The sequence below is a fragment of the Hyperoodon ampullatus genome (assembly GCF_949752795.1).
Source record: "Hyperoodon ampullatus genome assembly, chromosome: 3".
Taxonomy (NCBI): Eukaryota; Metazoa; Chordata; class Mammalia; order Artiodactyla; family Ziphiidae; genus Hyperoodon; species Hyperoodon ampullatus.
In genome coordinates this window covers 62,080,078-62,101,038 of record NC_136916.1, presented here as the reverse complement: position 1 = coordinate 62,101,038, position 20,961 = coordinate 62,080,078, and the positions used below count along the sequence as shown (strand labels likewise).

Sequence of the window (20,961 nt, the reverse complement as noted above, 5' to 3'; positions counted from 1 at the left end):
AACGATGAACTGTTTACTGTCAACTATCACACAGTCTTCTCATGATGCCTGTCCTAATCACCAAGATGGGAAGAGCTATTCTTCTATCCATGGCTGATTTATTTGATGAGGCAAAACACAGGGCCACATTAGTTGCAAAGTCTGCAATAGCAAATTGAAGATCAGAGATAGTACATAGCATTCCTCTAACAGTAGCAGTGACAGGCATTTATAGTCTTTGATGTGGTTTAAAAGTACAACACCGTAGATAAGAACCACCTTTCTTGGTATTGAATGCTAGGTCATTCTGAGACCAGATTAAGAAAATATGATACAAAGAGGTAGTATGATGTTCATCAGATAGAAGAAAGCTTGAGTCCCAGATAGGATAAATTGTGAAATCTTGGGCAAGTTACTTAACCTTGTTGAGCCTTATTTTCTTTTATAAAACAGAGTAATTTCTACCCCACTTGCTTTAGACAATGATACAAGTTAAAGTGCTTTGAAGATACAAGTGATAAATGAACTCTCATAATTACAGATCCAAATAAGACCAAATTAAATTGTCCTAAAATCTGGACTTGGCTAGAATATCAATAACAAAGATCTCAACTTTGGGACCTTCTTTAAGACAACTCTCCCTCCATTCCTATGGGAGATATCAGCTTCTAAAAGTGAGCTAAGTGGAAGTAATGTGAAGGAGTTTTAAGCATGAGAATGACTTTTTAAATATTTTATCTTTATAAATTGACAAAGATCTACTGAGCATTTAATATCACTGTTACAACATGAATAGCAATCTAAATTCAATGTTCAAGACACAGAAATTGGAAGTCTTCGAGAAAATGCTCTGAAGGCTTCATTAACCAAGATAATTGTTGGGGATAGTCTCATTCACAGTTCCCTGAAAAGAAACTGAACCAAACCTTGACATTTCATGTTAAGTAGGAACAGTGAATAAGGCACATACTGCAGGTGACTGTTAGGCCACCGTCTTTTTTTTTTAACCTATAAAAATAAACATAAGTAACTAATGGAATAACAAAATAAAAGTTTATTTTATTAGAATTAGGAATGTTCTTTCCCTCTGGGCAACCTGAACAGTCCAGTTACAATGAAAATCTAAGAACAGTTATTTCCACAGCACAGGGTGCTCTATGCACAAAATTACAGGGTTAGGAGCATTTTATCAATTTACTGATCTGATTGTCTCACCAACCCGCCCCCTCCCATCCCCCAAGTGCTCTATACTGGGATTTGTAGCTAAAAGATTTTGTTACATCAAGTCCTTTTCTCTCTTATACTAAATTTCAGTTCCTAATCATGGTTGATCCACATTTTACACTGCAGATTCAACCATTTCAAATCAAGTCAGTCAGTCTTGGATCTGTTATATTTGTGTGTATGTATACACCTGTGTATTTAATATATTTATTTAAACACACATAAAACACATACAATCTGGGTCGCAGCAGATTACACAGAATTTAGAGTCTGATGATATTGTATACTACTCAATTTTACCACTGTGGTTTGTATCCTGCGCTTTGGATCGACATTTTATTGTAAATCATTTAAAGTCCATCTACTGCTCAATGAATTGTTCAAATGAAGCATGCACTTTTCAGAAGACCTCAAGAAGACAGGGAGACCCTGGTGCTGACCATGAATAGAGCCCTCTGACAGAAAGACTTAGGTAGGTGAAACAGGGAAGCTGTCATACAATATGGCTTGCCTATCCCAGCTGGGGTCACTGAAGTTACTAACAATGAAAGCAATTAACTCAGGGAATTCTGTCAAATATGGAGACAGCTGTTAAAAGCTTGGAAGTGGAAAATGTCAATTTATCTTGATCCATACAAATTAGGGAATGCACTCACAATTGCTATACCCTCAGGTAATATGCCAACACTGAAACTAGAAAGCAGCTCTAAAAAGCACTGTTCCTCCATGGGTGGGGGCTGATATTATGAAGTGCACACATTGTTTTTGGGTAATTGTTGTAAGGGGAGCATGTAAAAAGGATTTATGACACTCAAACTTAGATACTGCAGTTAACTGGTAAGGTTTTTTAAAAACACCACACATACACAAAACATTTTAATGGAACCACATGTATCTAGATAGCAACTCTGGCTGCTTTTCAAAGTTACCAGGGAAAGGAACTTATTCAAGCTTTCTTTAAAAAAAAAAAAATCCTTAGTTTTGATAAATGTCTTTTAAGATTGATGCAGTCATTGAAAATAAAGTCAAATGGTTGACAGGGAAAGGGGAGGAGAAGAGAATACGGAAGAAGCAGACACTGAGTTCAGATTTGCACCTAAGGTGGCAAGAGAAGGGAGGATAAAAGGTACAGGTAAAGTTGATCCTAAAGCAACAAGTGGTTTAAGGAAGCAGCATAATATATTCAGCAAACATTCACTGATTTTTGATGGGAAAAGAATAGTTGCAAGTACATCTCATGTAACAACCTTTTCTAAAAGGAAAAGTAGGGTTGATTTAGCAAAGCCTAACTTAGGCAAAAGGCCAGAGGAAAGTGAACCTACTTCCCAATGATGTAATAAGATGTACAATGCAAGAGCAGACAAAGCTGCCTCACAAACGGTAAACACTCCCTAGGCGCAAGACATTTAGAGGAAGACAAAGAGGTCCTTCAGCCACAAGTGGTATTTAGTATTAAGACCTCAATCTAGTTGCCTAGTTCACTCTGTACTCCTGTATAAAACTGACAGATTTAGGGATGCTAATCTGTTGAAAAATACCACAGCAAGAATGGCCTAAACAGATACATAGTTAATAAAACCACCACCACCCTTTACTTTTAACATAGCTCTTAGTAGAAATTTCATAAAAATGGACATCACAGCTAAAACACATTATTAATTCTCCTATTTGCTGACAATAGAAAAGAAGCAAACAGTGGTTTCTATTTAAATGCACTAGATGGGAATATCAAGTTCTAGGGTGTTTGCCTTCAAACTGAACCCACAGCAACACACATAGGCAATTTCAGTATCTGCCATTTTTAATTCACAATCTGAAAGTAAGTGAATGGCTATTTATTTATATTTAAAGGAAAAACATTCTATCTGACACCCTAACGTAAAGAAGGGGTGAGAGAAGAGCCATAACTAAAATCTTAAAAGGCTCAAAGCAGCAATTAAGGGGAAAAATTTTTGAAATGTTTCCTCTGGATGTGACAGGAAGCCTTCAGCTATATGACACGGGCACACAAAGGCTTACGTAGATGCATGAGGCCGTGGAGAAGGGATGAGGTTGGGGACTGGGTGATTCTTGAATTGCAGCAGCAAAGCTCCCTGTTGCAGCCCTTATCAGGCCATGGCATTTAGTCAGAACTTGACTTCTCTATACCCAACCAGGAGCTGGGAATTCAGGGCATGAGGCCCATGGCTAGCAACAAACATATCAAACCAGAGAGGGCAAAGTAATCTCAGGAAAGGGAAATCAAAGAGTTCTAGATAGGTCTTCCAGAGGTGCTAAACCAACACACCTTTTAGCCCAACCCTCAACCCTGGAAAGATAAAGCAAACTGAAAGAAAATGCACAGCAAAAGACATAATCTTGAAGATTTTTAAAGAATAAATATTTTTTGTAATTAAACATTATGCAAACACGTGCCACGCTTGCTTTGTCCATGCATATGCGCTATATACAATTTTGAAAAATACTGTGTTGTCCTCTTGTTTTAAAAGTCATATACAAAGTTTTTTTGTTTTTTTTTGTTTGTTTGTTTAACCCCTCTTTCTGCCTACCCTCTTCCCCGCCCCAAGAATTTTCTTTACAAGGAACTAATCATCATTCACTCATGACCTTGGGGTATGAGAGAGAGACACTCTGCGTGTTTGGGTGTATCCCTATGTGCAGGGGAGGAAGGGGAAGAGGTCCTTTACCAAAGTACAACAAAATGGCTGGTTTGGACATGAAAAGCAGTGTCAAAGAGCTATTTTAAATTTTAACTGTACTACACTCAGGAAAAAAGAAAATGAAAAAAAGGAGTCAGCTTTGAGAATGAAGCTACGTTACAAGTTAAAGTTGGAGGGCTTTTAGTGTGTCTGTCACACTTTTGTTGGCGGCCTAGAATACTGTTGTACAATGGTTTATCTACCTTTTTTTTATTACAATATAATTTACTTAAACTTTCCATTAACAAAACAGAATTCTGGTACTATAGACCAGCGGTGTCAGAATAGGCTTAGTGCCTCCTTGTTTGTATCTATTTTGTTTTGTTTGTTTTAATTGCATGAGCACTCTAGATGATAAAGTTTTCAGAGTTCATTTTATGCAGGGCCATTCTCAGTCCTCAATGTACTCCCACAGATCTTTTTCATAGCCTTCATGCACATGCTGTAGCAAAACCCTTCGTCGACTCTCACAGTATCTGTAATCAAAGAGAAAAAAAAAAAAACCCGTTGTCAGCCTCCAATAATTAAAAAAAAGAGGCATTTACTTATTTTTTAAGGTTCCCTACAGTTTATCCAGACTTAGAACCAAGCACCTGTTTTTTGTTGTTGTTGTGTTTTTTTTTTTTTTTGGCTGTTCCGCATGTCTTGTGGGATTTAGTTCCTTGACCAGGGATTGAACCCGGGCCCTCAGCAGTGAGAGCTGGGCGTCCTAACTACTGGACCGCCAGGGAATTCCCCCAAGCACCTGTTTTTGTTTTTAAGAGGCACATTTTCAGGTCTAGATGTAAAGACATGACTATTTCTCATTTTAAAAAGGTATTTTTTGAAGTTCCCAGTTTTGGGAAATCAATTCTAGAGCAATAAAATAAAGGCCTTAGAAATCACCTGACTCAATCCTGTCATTCTACAAGTAAGTAAACAGTTTTAGGAAGAAGTAGTTTCAGGGGTTATTTATTCACATCTGTAAAACCTTAAAGTACTAGGGGCAGCTATAGCTGGCTAAGGGAAGTGAAAATGTTACTTAGGACTAAATCTCCAAGTCTTCCAAATTCCCAAAGGTTTCTACTACTATTAAAAAGATATTAGTATTTGCCAGAAAACAACTGTGGGAGAAAGAGCTCCATGTTGAGAAAGCAAACATTCTGCATCTTTCACTTAAGTGGTAACATATCTTAAAGTATCATCTATCTCTAGGACAAAGTAAATTTCTCCTTAGAAAAACTCTTTAAAAAGTTTGGGTAGCTCACTTGTCAACAGCCATGATCCACAGGATCCCTAGGCTAGGGCCAGCATCATAATCTCACCCCTCATCCTAATAGCCACTTGCCCTTTTGGGGCTCCTTCTTCCTGTCAGGGCAGCAACTACATAGATAAAACTGCATGGAAGAAGCTGAATCAGCCAGTGGGATAAAAAGCTGATTTCCTCCCTATGCCTGATTAGCACTACCTGGAATCTGTTGCCCAAAGGACAGAAGCAATCTGTGAGAAACATGGCAGCTGCTCAGTTATTGAATATGCTAAACCCAAGTTTCACCATCATCTAACTTCACCACTAAGGCATACCAGACCACCGGTGGCCGACATTTTTGTTCAACAACTACTGGAGAAAACCTTACCTGTACTTATCTTGTACTTTCTGCTTTATATCCTGCAGAGAGTCTTGGGAAATATCTCGTTCAAGGTAGCCCGAGAGCACCTCTGTGGCATTCTCTAGATCTGCTTGGTTATTCTGTAAGAGGAAGAAGAATATATAGTAAATTTTGCCTTCAAAAGAAAGCTAAAAGATAAACCATCTTAGCTGCTTCCTTGATAGACTGTGGCTCAACACCAATTTTCTAATTTTCACAGGTGGTTTAACTGCACCTGTAAAGCCCTTCATCACTTTCACCCCTAATAACTTGTTTTTTCTTCTCCAGGACAATTTTTTAAACATTAAAAGAACTAAAGATTTATCCATTACCTCTGGAAGAATATTAAGGACAATCTGAAAGGACATAAGAAAAAGGTTTCGGAATCTTCCAGTTCTGAAAACTGCTATTGGCTAAAGCTTGAGGAAAAATAAGAAACCCATTATTCTTTATATCTAGCTAGATATCTACTTCTTATAAGAGAACACTGTATGGAAGATTAAAATTTTGTTATCCTTTACTACTATGGCTAGTTCTATATATTTACCCATATAAATTCCCATCTGCTAGTCACTGTTATTACCCAGCCATCTATCAACATCAATATTGCATGCATCAATATTTAATGAGCATCTCTACTTGAAAAACCTCTACTGCTAAAAGCCCCCCTTTTAATCATTACTTCTCCACAAAAGGCAAGCACCATATTAACTTCTAATACCATGTATTAGTTTTGCCTGAATAAAGACTTTGAAAGAACTTATGACGTGCTAGGTGTTACATAAGCATTATACATGGATTGTCTCACTTAAACCTCTTAACATTTATAGAAAAATTATCCCCATGCTAAAATAGAGATATAGACGAGGTTAAGTAATTTGCTTCAAGTCAACAGACCTAAAAAGTGATGAAGTCAAGATTCAAATTCAGGGCTAATTCCAGAGCCTGCACACTAAATCACTAGCTGGCTAAACCACATCAATTTGAACGTAGTTTACAGCAAGAAATCTAAATTTCTTGTATCTTCCTAATAAACATGAAACTTTTCTAATTTTTTAAATTTTTATTCATTTTATTTATCTTTGGCTGCGTTGGGTCTTCGTTGCTGAGCACGGGGCTCTCTCCAGTTGCGGCAAGCAGGGGCCACTCCTCGCCACGGTGCGCAGGCTCCTCATTGCAGTGGCCTCCCTGGTTGCAGAGCACGGGCTCTAGGCACGCGGGCTTCAGTAGTTGTGGCACGCGGGCTCTAGAGCGCAGGCTCAGTAGTTGTGGTGCACGGGCCCAGTTGCTCTGCAGCATGTGTGATCCTCCCAGACCAGGGATCAAACCCGTGTCCCCTGCACTGGCAGGCAGATTCCTATCCACTGTGCCACCAGGGAAGCCCTCAACACTAAACTTTTAATCCACATTTTTGGGCAGAGAGTAAACTTTAAAACTCTATATATCTAATCTATGAAAGGCAAGTAGTCCTATGACACACAGGTGGTTTTTTTCCCCACTCAGTAACTATTCCTACCTCAAAGATAATGGACTGGTTATTCTTTTTGAGGTAGAAAGCGAAGACATAAGTGTACATGAGTGTGGCACGACACTGGCAGAGGACATCAACTGCTTTCTTCAGGAACTGCACCTCAATCCAGGACATGTTGTGCTGTTGCATCTCTTCCATTTTCTGCTTCACCTGAGCATATAGTTTGTGCTCAAAGCGTAGACTCTGCATGTGGTTCATATAGCGATTACAGTAGAACAGGTACCTCTGAAGGGCTGCCCTAGATCGCTGTCCCATTAAGAAAAATTAAGGTCACATAATTATAACAAATGTATTATATATACACAAAAGCTGATATCATATTTACTGATGAAACGGTATAGGAATTTAGGCTAAAATCGGGAACAAAGAGACATCTACTGCTACCTTTGTTATTTAATATTTTTTGCATGTCCTATAGCTGTACTTTCCAAAACAGCAGCCACTAGTCACAGGTGGCTATTAAATTAAAGTAAAAAATTCAGTTCCTCAGTGTTCAACAGCCATATCACAGTCAGTGCCTACCACATTAGATAGTGGTAATAAAGAACATTTCCATCATTACAGAATGTTCTACTGGATAGCTCTGTTCTGAGGTATGTAATAAGGTACATCAATATTTTAAAGTAGAAAACAAAAGAGAGGCAACCAGACATCATATAACACCTAATATAATGCAACAGAAACTATACAGTACCACCAGTTAAGTGTTCTGTGCTCTTTCCACACCCTTCCCCAAATCAAGTCTGAATTCAATTATCTAGAATTAACCACCAGTTTCAGGAAATTCAGGGACAGAAGAACCTATTAAATAAAACCAGGGAGCTGCAATCAGCAAATCCAGAATGTGTTAAATTCTACAAGAAAAATAACTTAGCTTCCTCAACAAACAAATGGCAAGGGAAGAAAACAAAAAACAAAAAAATGAAAGGACCTATAGATTAGAGGACCACATCCAACTTGTGCACCTGTATGGACCCTGATTTAAACCAACTATAAAAGAAAGTTTATGAGATAAGTGGGGACATTTGAACACTGGATAGTTGATGATATTAACAAGGTACTGCTTTAAGTATATAATACAGTATAATTATAAAATAATATATAATAAATATATATACAAACATAACTATGGTACTATAGTTTTATGAAGAGTCTTTTAAAGTACATGAAGTATTACAAAAATATAAATATACATATATATATAAAATATCAGGTCTAAATTTGTTTTATATTATTTATCATACTGCAAAAAGAATTCACATAGGTCTCTCCCATTATACTGTAAATCTCTAGAGGAGATACAGTTTTAAAACAGTAATCTTGGGGGAATTCCCTGGTGGTCCAGTAGTGGTTAGCACTCTGTTCTCACTGCCAAGGGCCCAGTTCCAATCCCTGGTCAGGGAACTAAGATCCCACAAGCCTTGAGGCCCAGCTGGCCAAAAAAATAAAAAAGTAATCTTGTTATCTCTAGCACCTAATATGCAGAAAATGATAAATGCTTGTTAAATGCAACCACCATGGAAGGGTTTCTTACCATACATACATATTTCTTTTCTTTTACTATCACCTCCTCTTCCTCTCCTCATGCCTTAAAGCCTACTAAGAGCACAGATACTACTAGGCCCTATGCTTGGTCTCTTGCTTACAAATACTATCTCTGAACCACATAACTAGCCAATCACATGATCCAGTATCATACAACATTGAAACATCTCAAAAAACCTACACAAGCCATATTATTTCAGCAGTCAGGTAGGTATTAAATCAATGCTTACACGATGGAAAATTATTCCAATTATATCTAAAAATATAATATGTAGAAAATAAGCTGCTTGGCATTTTATCTCCCCCCAAAGCACTAATATTTTTAAGCCTGTCAAATTCCCAAGATGAAATGGAAAACCTAAATCACATATTAAAATGTATGTTACAGGACTTAATGTGACCAGCATTTGATTTAATGTGACCAACAATTCTCAAACAGCTTGCATCACTAAAATACCTTTAAAATTCAACATGAAAGAAAACCCACACCAACACTGCAAATAAGACCCATTTTTAATCAAATGCCAGAATCTGGATTGAGAAATGCAATCAGTATCCTGAAAACACTTTGGAAAAACAAACAAAACAACAACCTGACTGCTTAGAACAGGGGTAGGCAAACTCTGGCCTGTGAGTGAAATCCAGCTGCTGCCTATTTTTTGTAAACTAAGTTAACTTGGAACACTGCCATGCCCACTCTTTTAAGTCTATGGTTGAGTCAGCATTTCAAGAGCAGGGACAGAACTGAGTAATTGTAACAGACACTATATAGTCAGCAAAGCTGAAAATATTTACTATCTGGCAACTCACAGGTCTAGTAGATAAGAAAATTCAGGGAATTCCCTGGTGGGGGAACTAAGATCCCACAAGCCTTGAGGCCCAGCTGGCCAAAAAAAAAAAAGTAATCTTGTTATCTCTAGCACCTAATATGAAAAGAAAGTCAGTCTAGTAGATAAGAAAATTCAGGGAATTCCCTGGTGGTCCAGTGATAAGGACTCTCACTGCCAGGGGCCTGGGTTCGATCCCTGGTTAGGAAACTAAGATCCTGCAAGCTGCAGAGTGCAGTCAAAAAAATAAATAAAAATAAAAATAAAAAAAAGAAAGAAAAGAAAATTCAAATGTCCACCTCTGTCATAACTGTGGCATAGTATATTAAGTCAACAACTTTCTACAACACAGGTAACATCCTTCCAAGGCACTCAAAGTACCATCTATGTTCTTTCTGTATTGTGTGCCAACCTTCTAGTACTTTTTAAGAACTACAACTCCCAGAAAACACTAGGCCTGAGTATGGAAGCAGGGGAAGTGAGGAAAGAATACGCTAGATGTGTGCAATGGTGTGCTCCATTCTGGGAGGTATGGCTCCCACTTAAATAAACAAACAAATACAGGCACTCTATGAAATTTTTCCCTGTACACCCACAGGATCAGAAGATTCTAGTTTAGTCCAAAAGAAATGAGCTAGAAAAATAATGCATTCTAGCATCTACAATCTACACATTAGCAGGGCTTAGAAGCTATATGCCCAATAATCCACCCTCCCTGTGGACCTCAGAAAGGGATTCTACCAGCACCCAAATGCAGACCAGGTAAGGCCAAGGATAACCCATATACTTTTTGTTGTCAGCAAATACCATATTCTGGCTAGATCTAACTAGACTACTCTTCATTCAGGATAAGTAAAAACTAAAAGTCTAACATGGTTATTAGGAAAAATGTAATGCAGCATAAGAGAAAAAGAACAGCTCTTTATGGACTCAAAAAAAAATATTATCAAAATTAGAAGAAAATTTTAGGAAAATTTATGGTCTCTCCAGCAGAATTTAAGACAATTGTGACTGCTTAAAACAAAAGCAGAAAGCATGAGGGCTAAGATTTAAAAACAAACAAACAAACAAACCCAAAACAGAAGGAAATGCAATGACAAACTGAGCTAAATAAAAATGCAACACTAGAATCGATTCCAAATGGGAGGTAGGAAAAGCATGACTGTCATTGTAGAGTTTTGTATATAAAGATTACAGGGGTGATATTTCTCAAACTGGAGTCTAAGGATGCTAGACAAAACTGGAGTAGGGGTGCCAAATAATCTGGTTTAAACAGACCATGGAATGTTTAAATATTAAAAATCTGATAATAACCTAAAGAAAACACAAACACTCCGGACCATATGAATGAACTTATGAGAATCAACATTTTCAGGTCTTACATTTGTGAAATGGCTAAAACTGGCATTAAGCAGGATTACTTTAACTGCACCAGAGTTGAGAATAATAAGTGATAAAAGAATATATTAATGATAAATTCTGATCAAATCAAATTTTGACGCACTGTAGGGGTGAATGTACAATAGATGAGATATAGAAAACTGGTGGGAGAACAAATTATCACATGGCACTTAGTAGTATGGGTAACCCTAAATTTAAAAAACCTGGTCTGACAACAGTCTATCAACAGTAATTTAATTTCAGCAAATAACTTATCTGTCAAATTAGTTTTAACTTAAGTTCCACTGGTTTTGTGGTCTTCTTGGTTTGGTTGTATAGTTGCTTAAGAGTTTACAGCTGGTTTTATGTTTAAACATATTTAAGTCGTATTATAATAAATATAATTTAAATCAACATTGGAATTTGTGGGGGGGTTTTTTCCTCCTTTAAAAGGATAACAAATATCGTGAAAGTCTGTAATATAACTGCCTAGGTTATATAAATATATTCCTTTGTATTTATGGTAATTTAAATTATAATAAATTTTAAAGAAGCATTTAAAAAGTGAAACAATAACAAACAGGTTTTGTTTTGGATTGCATCCTGGCAAGACAAGCCATTTAAAAAGATTTCTGGGGGGCAACTGGGGAATTTCAACACAGAACGGATGAATGTAAAGAATGATTAAATTCCAGGATTCTACTATTATGACAGAATTATCAGGCTGAAAGGAACTAAAAGTGTTACCGAATCTAATCCACACCTAGGGTTTGAATCCCTTCTACTACAATAGTGGGTTATTTCCCTATCCAGTAAGAGGGAAATCCCTACCTCCTGAGACAGTTCATTCCAAATCAGCTCACTGAAAATCATTAGAGCTTCTTGATGAACAATGAGATAATTAATTAATTAAAAGAAGTAAGACTGCATATAAATTGCAGCAGTGCCATTTAACAAATACTGTTCTTTAGTCTCCTTGCTGGGAAGGGAAAGTCTTGATACTGAAGACTACTGAAACCTGAAAGTGTGCTAGATTAATTTTTAAAAATGCAAACAAACTTATAAATAGGAGTACTCCTGATATGCATTTTGCATAATATCCCCTCTCTACAGGTACACAGATACCCAGTATTTACTGGAATGTCATTTCAGCAAATCTTTCAGAACTGAACACTCCAGCTAAATCATTCCCTAATCAACATAAAATGCATATTATTCCTGTTCAACTGTTTGAAAATAAATGACTTACCTCCTGTGCATCTCTTGCTGCCTTTGCATCATCCTCATTATAGCGGTTACAGTTGTACCTTAAAGTAAGTGAAGAGGATTCCATAAAGCCATAAATCAATGAAAAGGGAACAAATCACAGAATATTAGCCCGGATTTAGAGATTACCTAGAACCAATACTCTCCTTTACACAGATAAACTGAGGCACAAAAAAACAAACACCCCTAGTGTTTGAATCCTTTCCATAATAGTGTGTCAGTTCTCTACTAGTAATAGGCAGTTAGTTCTCCACCTCCTGAGGCAGTCCATTCAAATCAGCTTACCGATAATCATTAGAAAACACTGTTATTCTAGAACTTCCACTTACCAACTGTAGTTTGAACTTCTAATTCAATTTTTGAAGAAAGAGATCACCTCATCTCCTAGGTTGTCTGTTATTTAGCCAAATATTCCCAGTTTTTCCAGAATTACTCACCTTCTTATCTTCACTTGTATACATCAAAGAAAACCAACAGCTGACAGACTGCTATGTAACAGGTGCTGTGCTATGTGCTTTATATGCTATTACAGTTTACAAGAATCACTGAATCTTCCTAGAGAGGTCAGCTCAGAGTGGAGATGTATAAAACTGGCACTTCCCTTGTTCCTCTGTTTTCTTTTATGGGAACCTACATTACAGGAGCAGCTGATGTTTACTGAGTGTTAACTACATACCATCCACTTACTAAGGACTTCAACTGTACTATCACGTTTAATCCCCTCAAGCACCTTATGAAATATTATCCTCATCGAGCAGATGAAGAGAAGATAAGCAACATATTTAAGGTCACAAAAATAGAGCTTCAGAGATGGAAACTAAACTTATGCCCATCTGGCAACTGAGGCCCATGCTCTTAACTAGTGAGTTCATGTCTTCAGAGTCTTTTAACAGTAATCTTCTCAGAAGAATTTTGAATTTAATGTAAATCTTGTTAAACTGCATTCATTATTCCAGCTTGCCAAGTCCTTCAGGATTATAATGGTTTATATAGTCAATATCCCTCTTCGATGTTACCCCAAAATGTATACAAGATTCTTATACTAGTTCAAGAAAATCATCAGTACAACTGACCAGAAAAGCAGTATATAGTTGATGTGAATAAAAAAATGAGGACAAAGCCTTTCAGCAAACCTTTAAAGCGTTCCACTAGAAGGCACAAACCTATTATCTGTACTCCAAGAAATGGTCATTCAATTAATCCCAAACCTCCCTGTCTGTATTCACAGCCTAGGCCACAAACCTCTCAGTCCACAATGAAACACCTTGCTGAAATCTACCAAACATTCCCTAATCCATCAACCTAATAATACCATTTGATTCTGGAATTTCACATAAGAGAAAAACTAAGTTATACAGTTCATATGCAGCTTGTGGAATCAGAAATTTTGGAAATTTGGGATTACATTCTCTCTGTTCCCAATCTCTGGTACCTTTCCATTTTCCGTAAGTACTCAGAAATAACCAACAATGGCTCACTGATCTCATCTTGAAGTTTTTAAAGTAACCCAGACCACAGATCACCTGAGTCAGGAGACTTATTAATTTTCCCCCAGCCTGGGTTATAATCCTCTTTTACCAATAATTACTCTACTCAAGTTAGCCCAAAGACTGCCTCTTCTTGCCCTCTACTGGTCAACTATTAACACCTCTTCTTTCTATCTGATACATCCTTTTATACTTTCCTTTTGATATTTTTAGATACTTTTAAGTCTCAACTCATTCTGGGCTTTAATCTGCCAACATTAAGCACTTTAAGGCCAAGAAAGCAAGCAGGGTCCATCTATACTTCTAACTCAGATGACTGATAGTGCTACTTGGAATGCTTTTTTGAAGATTTCTGAGGCACTTTCAGATTTAAACAAGAAAGCACAGCATGATATACCTGCAATGTTAAAGACACAGGCAACATTTCTGACACCTCTGGTCCAGGCCATTCTTCATTCTTCTGTATCCATCATTTGTTTGTACCCTTTCCATTTTTCAATACAGCTCATTGAAAATTTGAGTTGTGTTAAGAGATTTCCTTACACACACACAAAGTCTCTTTAATATCTCTTCTTTCTTATTCCCTCTCCCCTTCACTAGGCTTGTTTAAATAAATTCAAGTGAATTTAGTTTCCAGGAACACTCTAATATTCCAGTTTGACCCCCTAAAACCTAGAGTACCTATACCCCAAATACCTTTCCTTGGCTCTGACGGTGGTAAAATCACTTTCTTTACTTCTATCTAAGCAATTAGTTTTTACCTGGTTCAGAATTAATTTCAGACAAATAATCCCTCTTACTATTCCTCTAATTAATGAATCTAAAAGGGAAGACTTGCCACTGTCTTAAGTTCAGATCCTCCTCATCTTGTCTTGAACTTGCAATTTCTTCCCCTCCCACCCACGCTCTACAAAGCAGTCACAATGTCCAGATAACGTATGTAAGTAAAGCAGGTAAAACAGAACCTTCTCATCTGAACTACAGATCTAATCTTGTCACTCCCAGTTAAAATCCTTCTGATAATGTCCAAACTACTTTAGGTCCCAGCCTACTTTCTCTTTTCCTATTCCCCACAATTTGAGTGGCCAACACCAGTAGGAGACAGGCAAGTAACACAAATGAATGAAACAGGCAATTTGCATACTATAACACCGAGAAATATTTCCACTTTTACCATTTTCTCATTTTGAGAAAAATGCATCAAGGCATCCTCAATCTAACTTGTATTTTTCCCAAATTGATAAGAAACGTACTTGGAGCAAACGTATGTATTGCTACCAAATGTAACTAGTGCCATCATGATATATGAAAATGCCAATAAGCTCCGGTCTTGGGAAAACAAACTGCAAAGTAAAGGCTCCATCTCGATTCCAGGTAATTTCTGCCAAACAGAAATGCAGGCCTGTTCCTATGTTTCAAAGCAAGGCTAAAAATCTAGATTGCATTGGGCAATTTTTCCAATTTTTAAAGTTGGAACAAATTTTTTGTCTAATGGCGGTGCAGGGTAACTAAAACACAACTGTGGAAGGAGTTTTGCCAAGTCTCTTAGTTTTCAACTATTATCTAGAAAGACATATTAGACAATGCAACTCTTTTCTGGATAAGTCATGTACTTGCACATGATTCTACCATTGTTCATGCAGCTCTTTTTGCCCTGAATGTTTTTCCTACCACTTTTTAAACAAATGAACCCTTAGTCCTCCTTGAAGTTCAACTCAACTGTTACATGATCTGTGAGATAAGCCTTATTAATCCCTCTCTCTGGATATCTTGCATATACTTTTAACACTGATCACACACTGTATTCATTTATCTAGATGGTGATTTCCATGAGGTAGAAACCTTATTCATAATATGTGGCAGATACATCACATACTTATGTGAACATGTTCTTCCCTTCATTTCCCCAACCTACCAGGCAGATCCATGTGGTTCCCAAGGGCCAAGACACACCCAGCAAAACTCTGCTTTACAGTTCTGGTTACGACAGACCATGTGATTACAACCGCCATCCTTCTCAATTGTGACATGGCATTTGGGACATTCCTATGAAGAGAAACTATAAAGTTGGTGTCAATGCTACACTGAGGAGAAGCCAGTTTTAGATTTGGTTTATTTTTAAATACCACATTTATTGTGATTAATACATGTAAAGCACTCAGTGTCAAACACTTAATAAGTCCCATTGAAAATGAGTTGTTATTACTACTGGCTATTAAGATGGTTAACAACTTAAGGATCTGTTTTAGTGGGGTTGGGAGAAAAAAACATTTTAGGTACTTTTAACCAAACACATACTAATAATAGTTTTATGGGAGGTTAAACATTTTCTCCATGTAAATATAATATATGCTTCTAGTGTCATCTAGAAATAATCATTGGGTACTTCCTGTATCCCACACACTGTTCTCAGTGTTTTATATGCATTAACTCATAATCTTTATAGTGGCCCTACTCCTATTTCCATTTGTCAGATGAATAAACTAAGAAAATTTTAAAGAAACTAGTCCAAGGTCACACAGGTAGCAAATAGTAGAGTCAGGATACAAACCCAAGCAATGTGGCCTCAGGAATCAGGCAAGCAAGATTGGTAAATTCTTTTTGTGGCTACTGAATTTCCCAACTTTCTTGTGGTCCATTTACAATTGTGCTACAGAGATCACTTTTCTTTTTTCCAAGACTGTATCATTTTCTCGGTTGCTAATGAGCCAAAGTTATTACCCTGCAGGCATGTTTTTTTTTCTCTTGAAAAATCTAGAAAATTAAACTTACTCATTATTTTTAATAAAACTATAAGATGTAAAGCTTGGATTCTGTTGTACATTTTTGTATCTGACATCTGTTACTCCCATAACCGGGCGAGAGTATCACCCATTATATTACTTGCAATTCAGCTACTGTGAACAGACTACACTACCCATAAACTATAGTAATTCAATAGGTCAATACAGCAATATTTAATTATACATTTTCAATCAAATTTTTGAAGTCACTCACATAAAAAAATACTACATTTTCCCAAAGAAGCAAATTCCAGGCCTAATATATCTGTTTCATTCTATATTTCTTAGCTATAATTAACTAATTAGTATTAATTTCTTAATATACCAACAATCTGCAAATCCTTTAAAAAAGCTAATAACAAAAATAAGCTTCTGAAATGTCTCAGGAGAAAAACTCCTCAGTTTCATCTCAAAACTGCCAAGTAGATAAACCTGTTATTACAAATTGCCATTCTTGCTTAATAATCTACCTTCTAAACAAACTCAAAACATATTCAAGCCTATACTCCCTATTTTAAACATCTTGGGGATTTAGAGTATTTGGGGATTTTTCTAGATGCAGAAAGAGGGCTACAGTTTAATGAAACTACTTAGGGAAAATATAACTGCCCTATTCTAAATACTAGTTTGAAAGCAGATTCTGGGATTTCAATGAACATTTCTGGTGGGGAAATCTTCAATTTTTGAAAAAGAATGCTTGGCTACCAGGAAAGTTTTAAAAAATAACAAAAGCAACCACTTCCTGACATTATAGTTAGGTTTTTTTGAGTGCCATAAGGTATGTTTATCATGATGGTTTTAGAGAGTACAGAAATATCAACTTCAAAACTACATTCCTCAAAGATGTGGGTATTTGTTTTATGCCACAGGACTCACTGTTTTACTGCTAATGCTTTCTGGGACATAGAAATGTATACATATATTTTAATCTTTTTGGGTAGAGCAGGGTACTAATGGTATAAAATCATGTGCTGGACTTCATCATTTAAGCACTCATTCTTATCACTATCCTGAGATTGAGTGATGGAAGAGTGCAAAGCTGTAACTAACTCTGGTCAAACAACTCAATATTCTTTAAAACATCATCTTCATATGTGAAAGACAATAATTAAAATGAATAGCTCATGAATAACCCTATTATCCATCACTCAAGTCACTTCCTATACGAATAGGATATAAGATTGAATGTTTACACAATTTTCTACTAAGAAATTAGCTGGGTACACAGTTCAGATTCAAATGCTTACTTATTACTTAGTGATAGAAAAGACGGGTGCTCAAAATTATCTGCATTTGTAAGACATTCATCTAGGGTTAAAGAAGTGGTTCATGGCATGAAGATACTGAATTTTGAAACTAGTATCATGACCAATGTTATTCAAAAAATAAAACCCAAAAAACCAAGGATACTCATATTACCCCAAAGCTTCTATTTCTCAGGATTCAAGTCTCTTAATAAATCATATTTTGGAAGTTTAACATGTTAAAAATGTTAAACTTGTTAAGCCCAATTCAGTTACATAATAATAAATTACTCAGTTATTCTGACTGAACTGCCCTAAAGAATGACTCCTTAGAAGTTAAACCCTGGGGATTTTAAAAGGCAGAAATACAGCTTAGTCAAAAAAAAAAAAAAAAAAAAAAGCTAGGTGGAAAAATACTCTATAATACATTTGCATACTAAAAGGCAGCCTAGAACAGTATGAAAAGATATTATCAAACCCCAGGGTAGAAAAATTATCAACTACTGCTTTTCTGATAGAAGAAAACTTCTACAGCAGAGTACCGTGCATATTGCACTATAGTAATCAATAAAATAAACTCAAACAGTAAAACAAAGGCAAGTTATTAATAGGCAATAATTCTGAAAATAAACAGTAAACCTTAATCAAGAAAAAGGTAAAACAAGGCCCTTTATTAGGTAAACTTACTACTTTTGCTAATGCTGATACACCTATCCTTATCAGCTTCAATACCAAGAGTTTACTGAAGGAAAATACCAACCTTTGTGTTGGCTGCAATCCAATTAGAGGTTTCACTGTCATCATCACACTTTTTAATCCACTTCTTCAACCACTGTTTGAAAACAGGAACCCTTTTCAGTACAACAGAAGACTCAAGGATAGCAAATTACATCAACACTTAAATACAGTCAAGCTTAAATGTAAAAACCAAAGGATAAGATTATCACTGGGTTTACCACCTTTTAAATCAAGAAATCCTGTGATTCTCATATCCAGTCCAGGTACATAAAAAAAATCAACCAAAGGAGGACTTTCTCTGGCTGAAGCCAAGTGGGGAACCTAGAGCTCAAGGAGAGGCCCAGCTGCAAGGTGTGTCATTCCCCTTAGCTAATTACAAAGCCTTCCAAGGGAGGTGCCTTAACCCTCATTATCTTGATAATAATCAGGAGATGACTTTATTCCTAAGGAATGTTCCCTGAATACTTGCAAAGATCACCTGAAATAAAAAGGGCAAAATACTATCTTCCATTTACTAATGAATAAATAACAAACTTGTGGGCTGTGGCTTTCAGTCATCAAGTCTTAGAAGTACTCTACTACCTTATTTAAAAATGAAAATGCCAGGCAAACTCACCTTACATTTAACAGGGTCATGCCAATTTTCTCCACAGTTAAAGCTGTTAAGTGACACAAGAGTTAAAAGAATTAAGTCCTGCCTACTGTAAGTAAAGTAAACAAACAAACAACTTCATGCTTTACAGTTTCTCAATACTTTCACCAGTTTCTAGTGACTGCAAAATATAAGGACAGGAACCATGTCTATTTTATTCTACAGTAAATTATTTAGCATTTAGTATTGGGACCAACAGATATTTGGGTGTCTGTGTGTGAAATGAGGAATGACTTGTAAGCATGAAGACATTCTATGATGACAATTTCATAACAGATGACTATTTAAATAGCTACCAAACTGTAAAGACAATAAAATCAGTATAGTTAGATTTGTATTTTTCTGATAGCTTTTAATATGTATAATTCCTTGCTGCAACCATTATCTAACTGAAACCAAAATGAAATCATGTTCAATAATTTGAACTTAAATTTCAACCAACGCTTCATAGGCATATATTAAATATTTTATTTAACACTCCAAATGAAGAGTTAAAGAATGACTTTGTAGGGTAATTCTATACTTTAGTACTAATGCACAGTAAGCAATATGTGGGAAGCAAACAAGTTACATCTCTGCATGATCCAAACAAATGAACTTCAGCCAGTAGAGATAAATTGTACCAAACAAGGTACAAAGCAAAAGACTATGTCTACATATTCTCTAAGACTATATATTAATTGCTAATCCCTTTCTGTTTTCTAGGCACATGGTATATACATTTGTTTAAAAAGAATAAATTAAGAATAAACACAAATGCTTGTGAAAAAGTGACCATGGTATGGCTGATTAATTAGCTAATCAAGTAATTTGGGAATGCCAAGAATCCCTTGCAAATTAGAAGAATAAAGTGCTACATCAGTTTAAATGAAGTCAGGATAATGGTTACTTCTGGAGATGAACATGGGGAATGGAATGGAGAAGGGAACATCAAGAAGCTTCAAATGGGGCTTCCCTGGTGGTGCAGTGGTTGAGAGTCCACCTGCCGATGCAGGGGACACGGATTCGTGCCCCGGTCCGGGAGGATCCCACATGCCGCGGAGCGGCTGGGCCCGTGAGCCACGGCCGCTGAGCCTGCACGTCCGGAGCCTGGGCTCCGCAACGGGAGAGGCCACAACAGTGAGAGGCCCGCGTACCGCCAAAAAAAAAAAAAAAAAAAAAAAAAAAAGCTTCAAATGTATCTGTCAGGTTTTATTTCTTGACAAAAACAAACAAAATACTGATTCTGATTAAGCTGGGTTGTAACTATGTAAGTACTCATTGTTGTTATTCTCTATACTTAAGTCTGTATTTGAAATATTTCATACTAAAAGTATATTTGAAACTAGGTAAGGAATCAGACTCTACCCTCTGTCTACAGGGTAAACTCTGAAACAATAATGCATATTTAATCTTTACCAAAATAGCATGTATTTTACATAAATTTAATCTCTTTGAGTTTACCTACTCTTTTTGGAAATATTTAGTATTAATGATGTATATGTCTAATTCTATAGATGTTTGGAGAAAAAAAAGAATGATACAGAATACCAATAAAATGTTTATTTGTTAGTTACAGAGCCCCCTGGCTTGACTGGCTTCTCATTCCTAAAAGATCCAAAAGGGAATGGAAGACCATCTTAACTCTTTAATACGTGATATTGGAAATTCCCTGCTAAATTGAACCTAAAATTCAAAGGCTAAAGAGTATGCTATAGCACTCCCAGGAATCCAGGTTACCAAGAAAGCTGTGGCCAGGGGCCCCATAGAAGAACTCTTAGTTAAAGGAAGCACATCTATCAACTAAGTTTTATCTTTCCAAATTTATCTGCATATTTTTAGGAGTAAGATTAAACTTGTTAGAATAAAGGAAATTAAAAACAAAACAAAACACCTAACTGTGTATTTTATTTCCTAAGAGAGAACCTGAAAACAGATCAAGAGCCATAAGGGAACCAAACGTAATTTGACAAAATAAGCAGTCAATCAGAAATGAGAA

At 36.4% G+C, this 20,961-nt stretch overlaps 1 protein-coding gene across 1 annotated transcript in view; it reads right to left on the bottom strand.

The window, feature by feature from the left end:
* Positions 1–4,017: 4,017 nt before the first annotated feature.
* Positions 4,018–20,961, bottom strand: part of ARIH1 (ariadne RBR E3 ubiquitin protein ligase 1) — a 120,954-nt gene continuing 104,010 nt past the window's right edge. The window contains exons 8-14 of the mRNA XM_079698933.1: positions 18,948–18,990; positions 18,354–18,425; positions 15,482–15,612; positions 12,063–12,120; positions 7,047–7,307; positions 5,519–5,631; positions 4,018–4,378 (exon numbers count right to left, since the gene is read on the bottom strand). Coding sequence (XP_079555059.1) covers positions 4,294–4,378; positions 5,519–5,631; positions 7,047–7,307; positions 12,063–12,120; positions 15,482–15,612; positions 18,354–18,425; positions 18,948–18,990 — 763 coding nt within the window. The 3' untranslated portion in view covers positions 4,018–4,293. The remainder of the gene's footprint in view (positions 4,379–5,518; positions 5,632–7,046; positions 7,308–12,062; positions 12,121–15,481; positions 15,613–18,353; positions 18,426–18,947; positions 18,991–20,961) is intronic.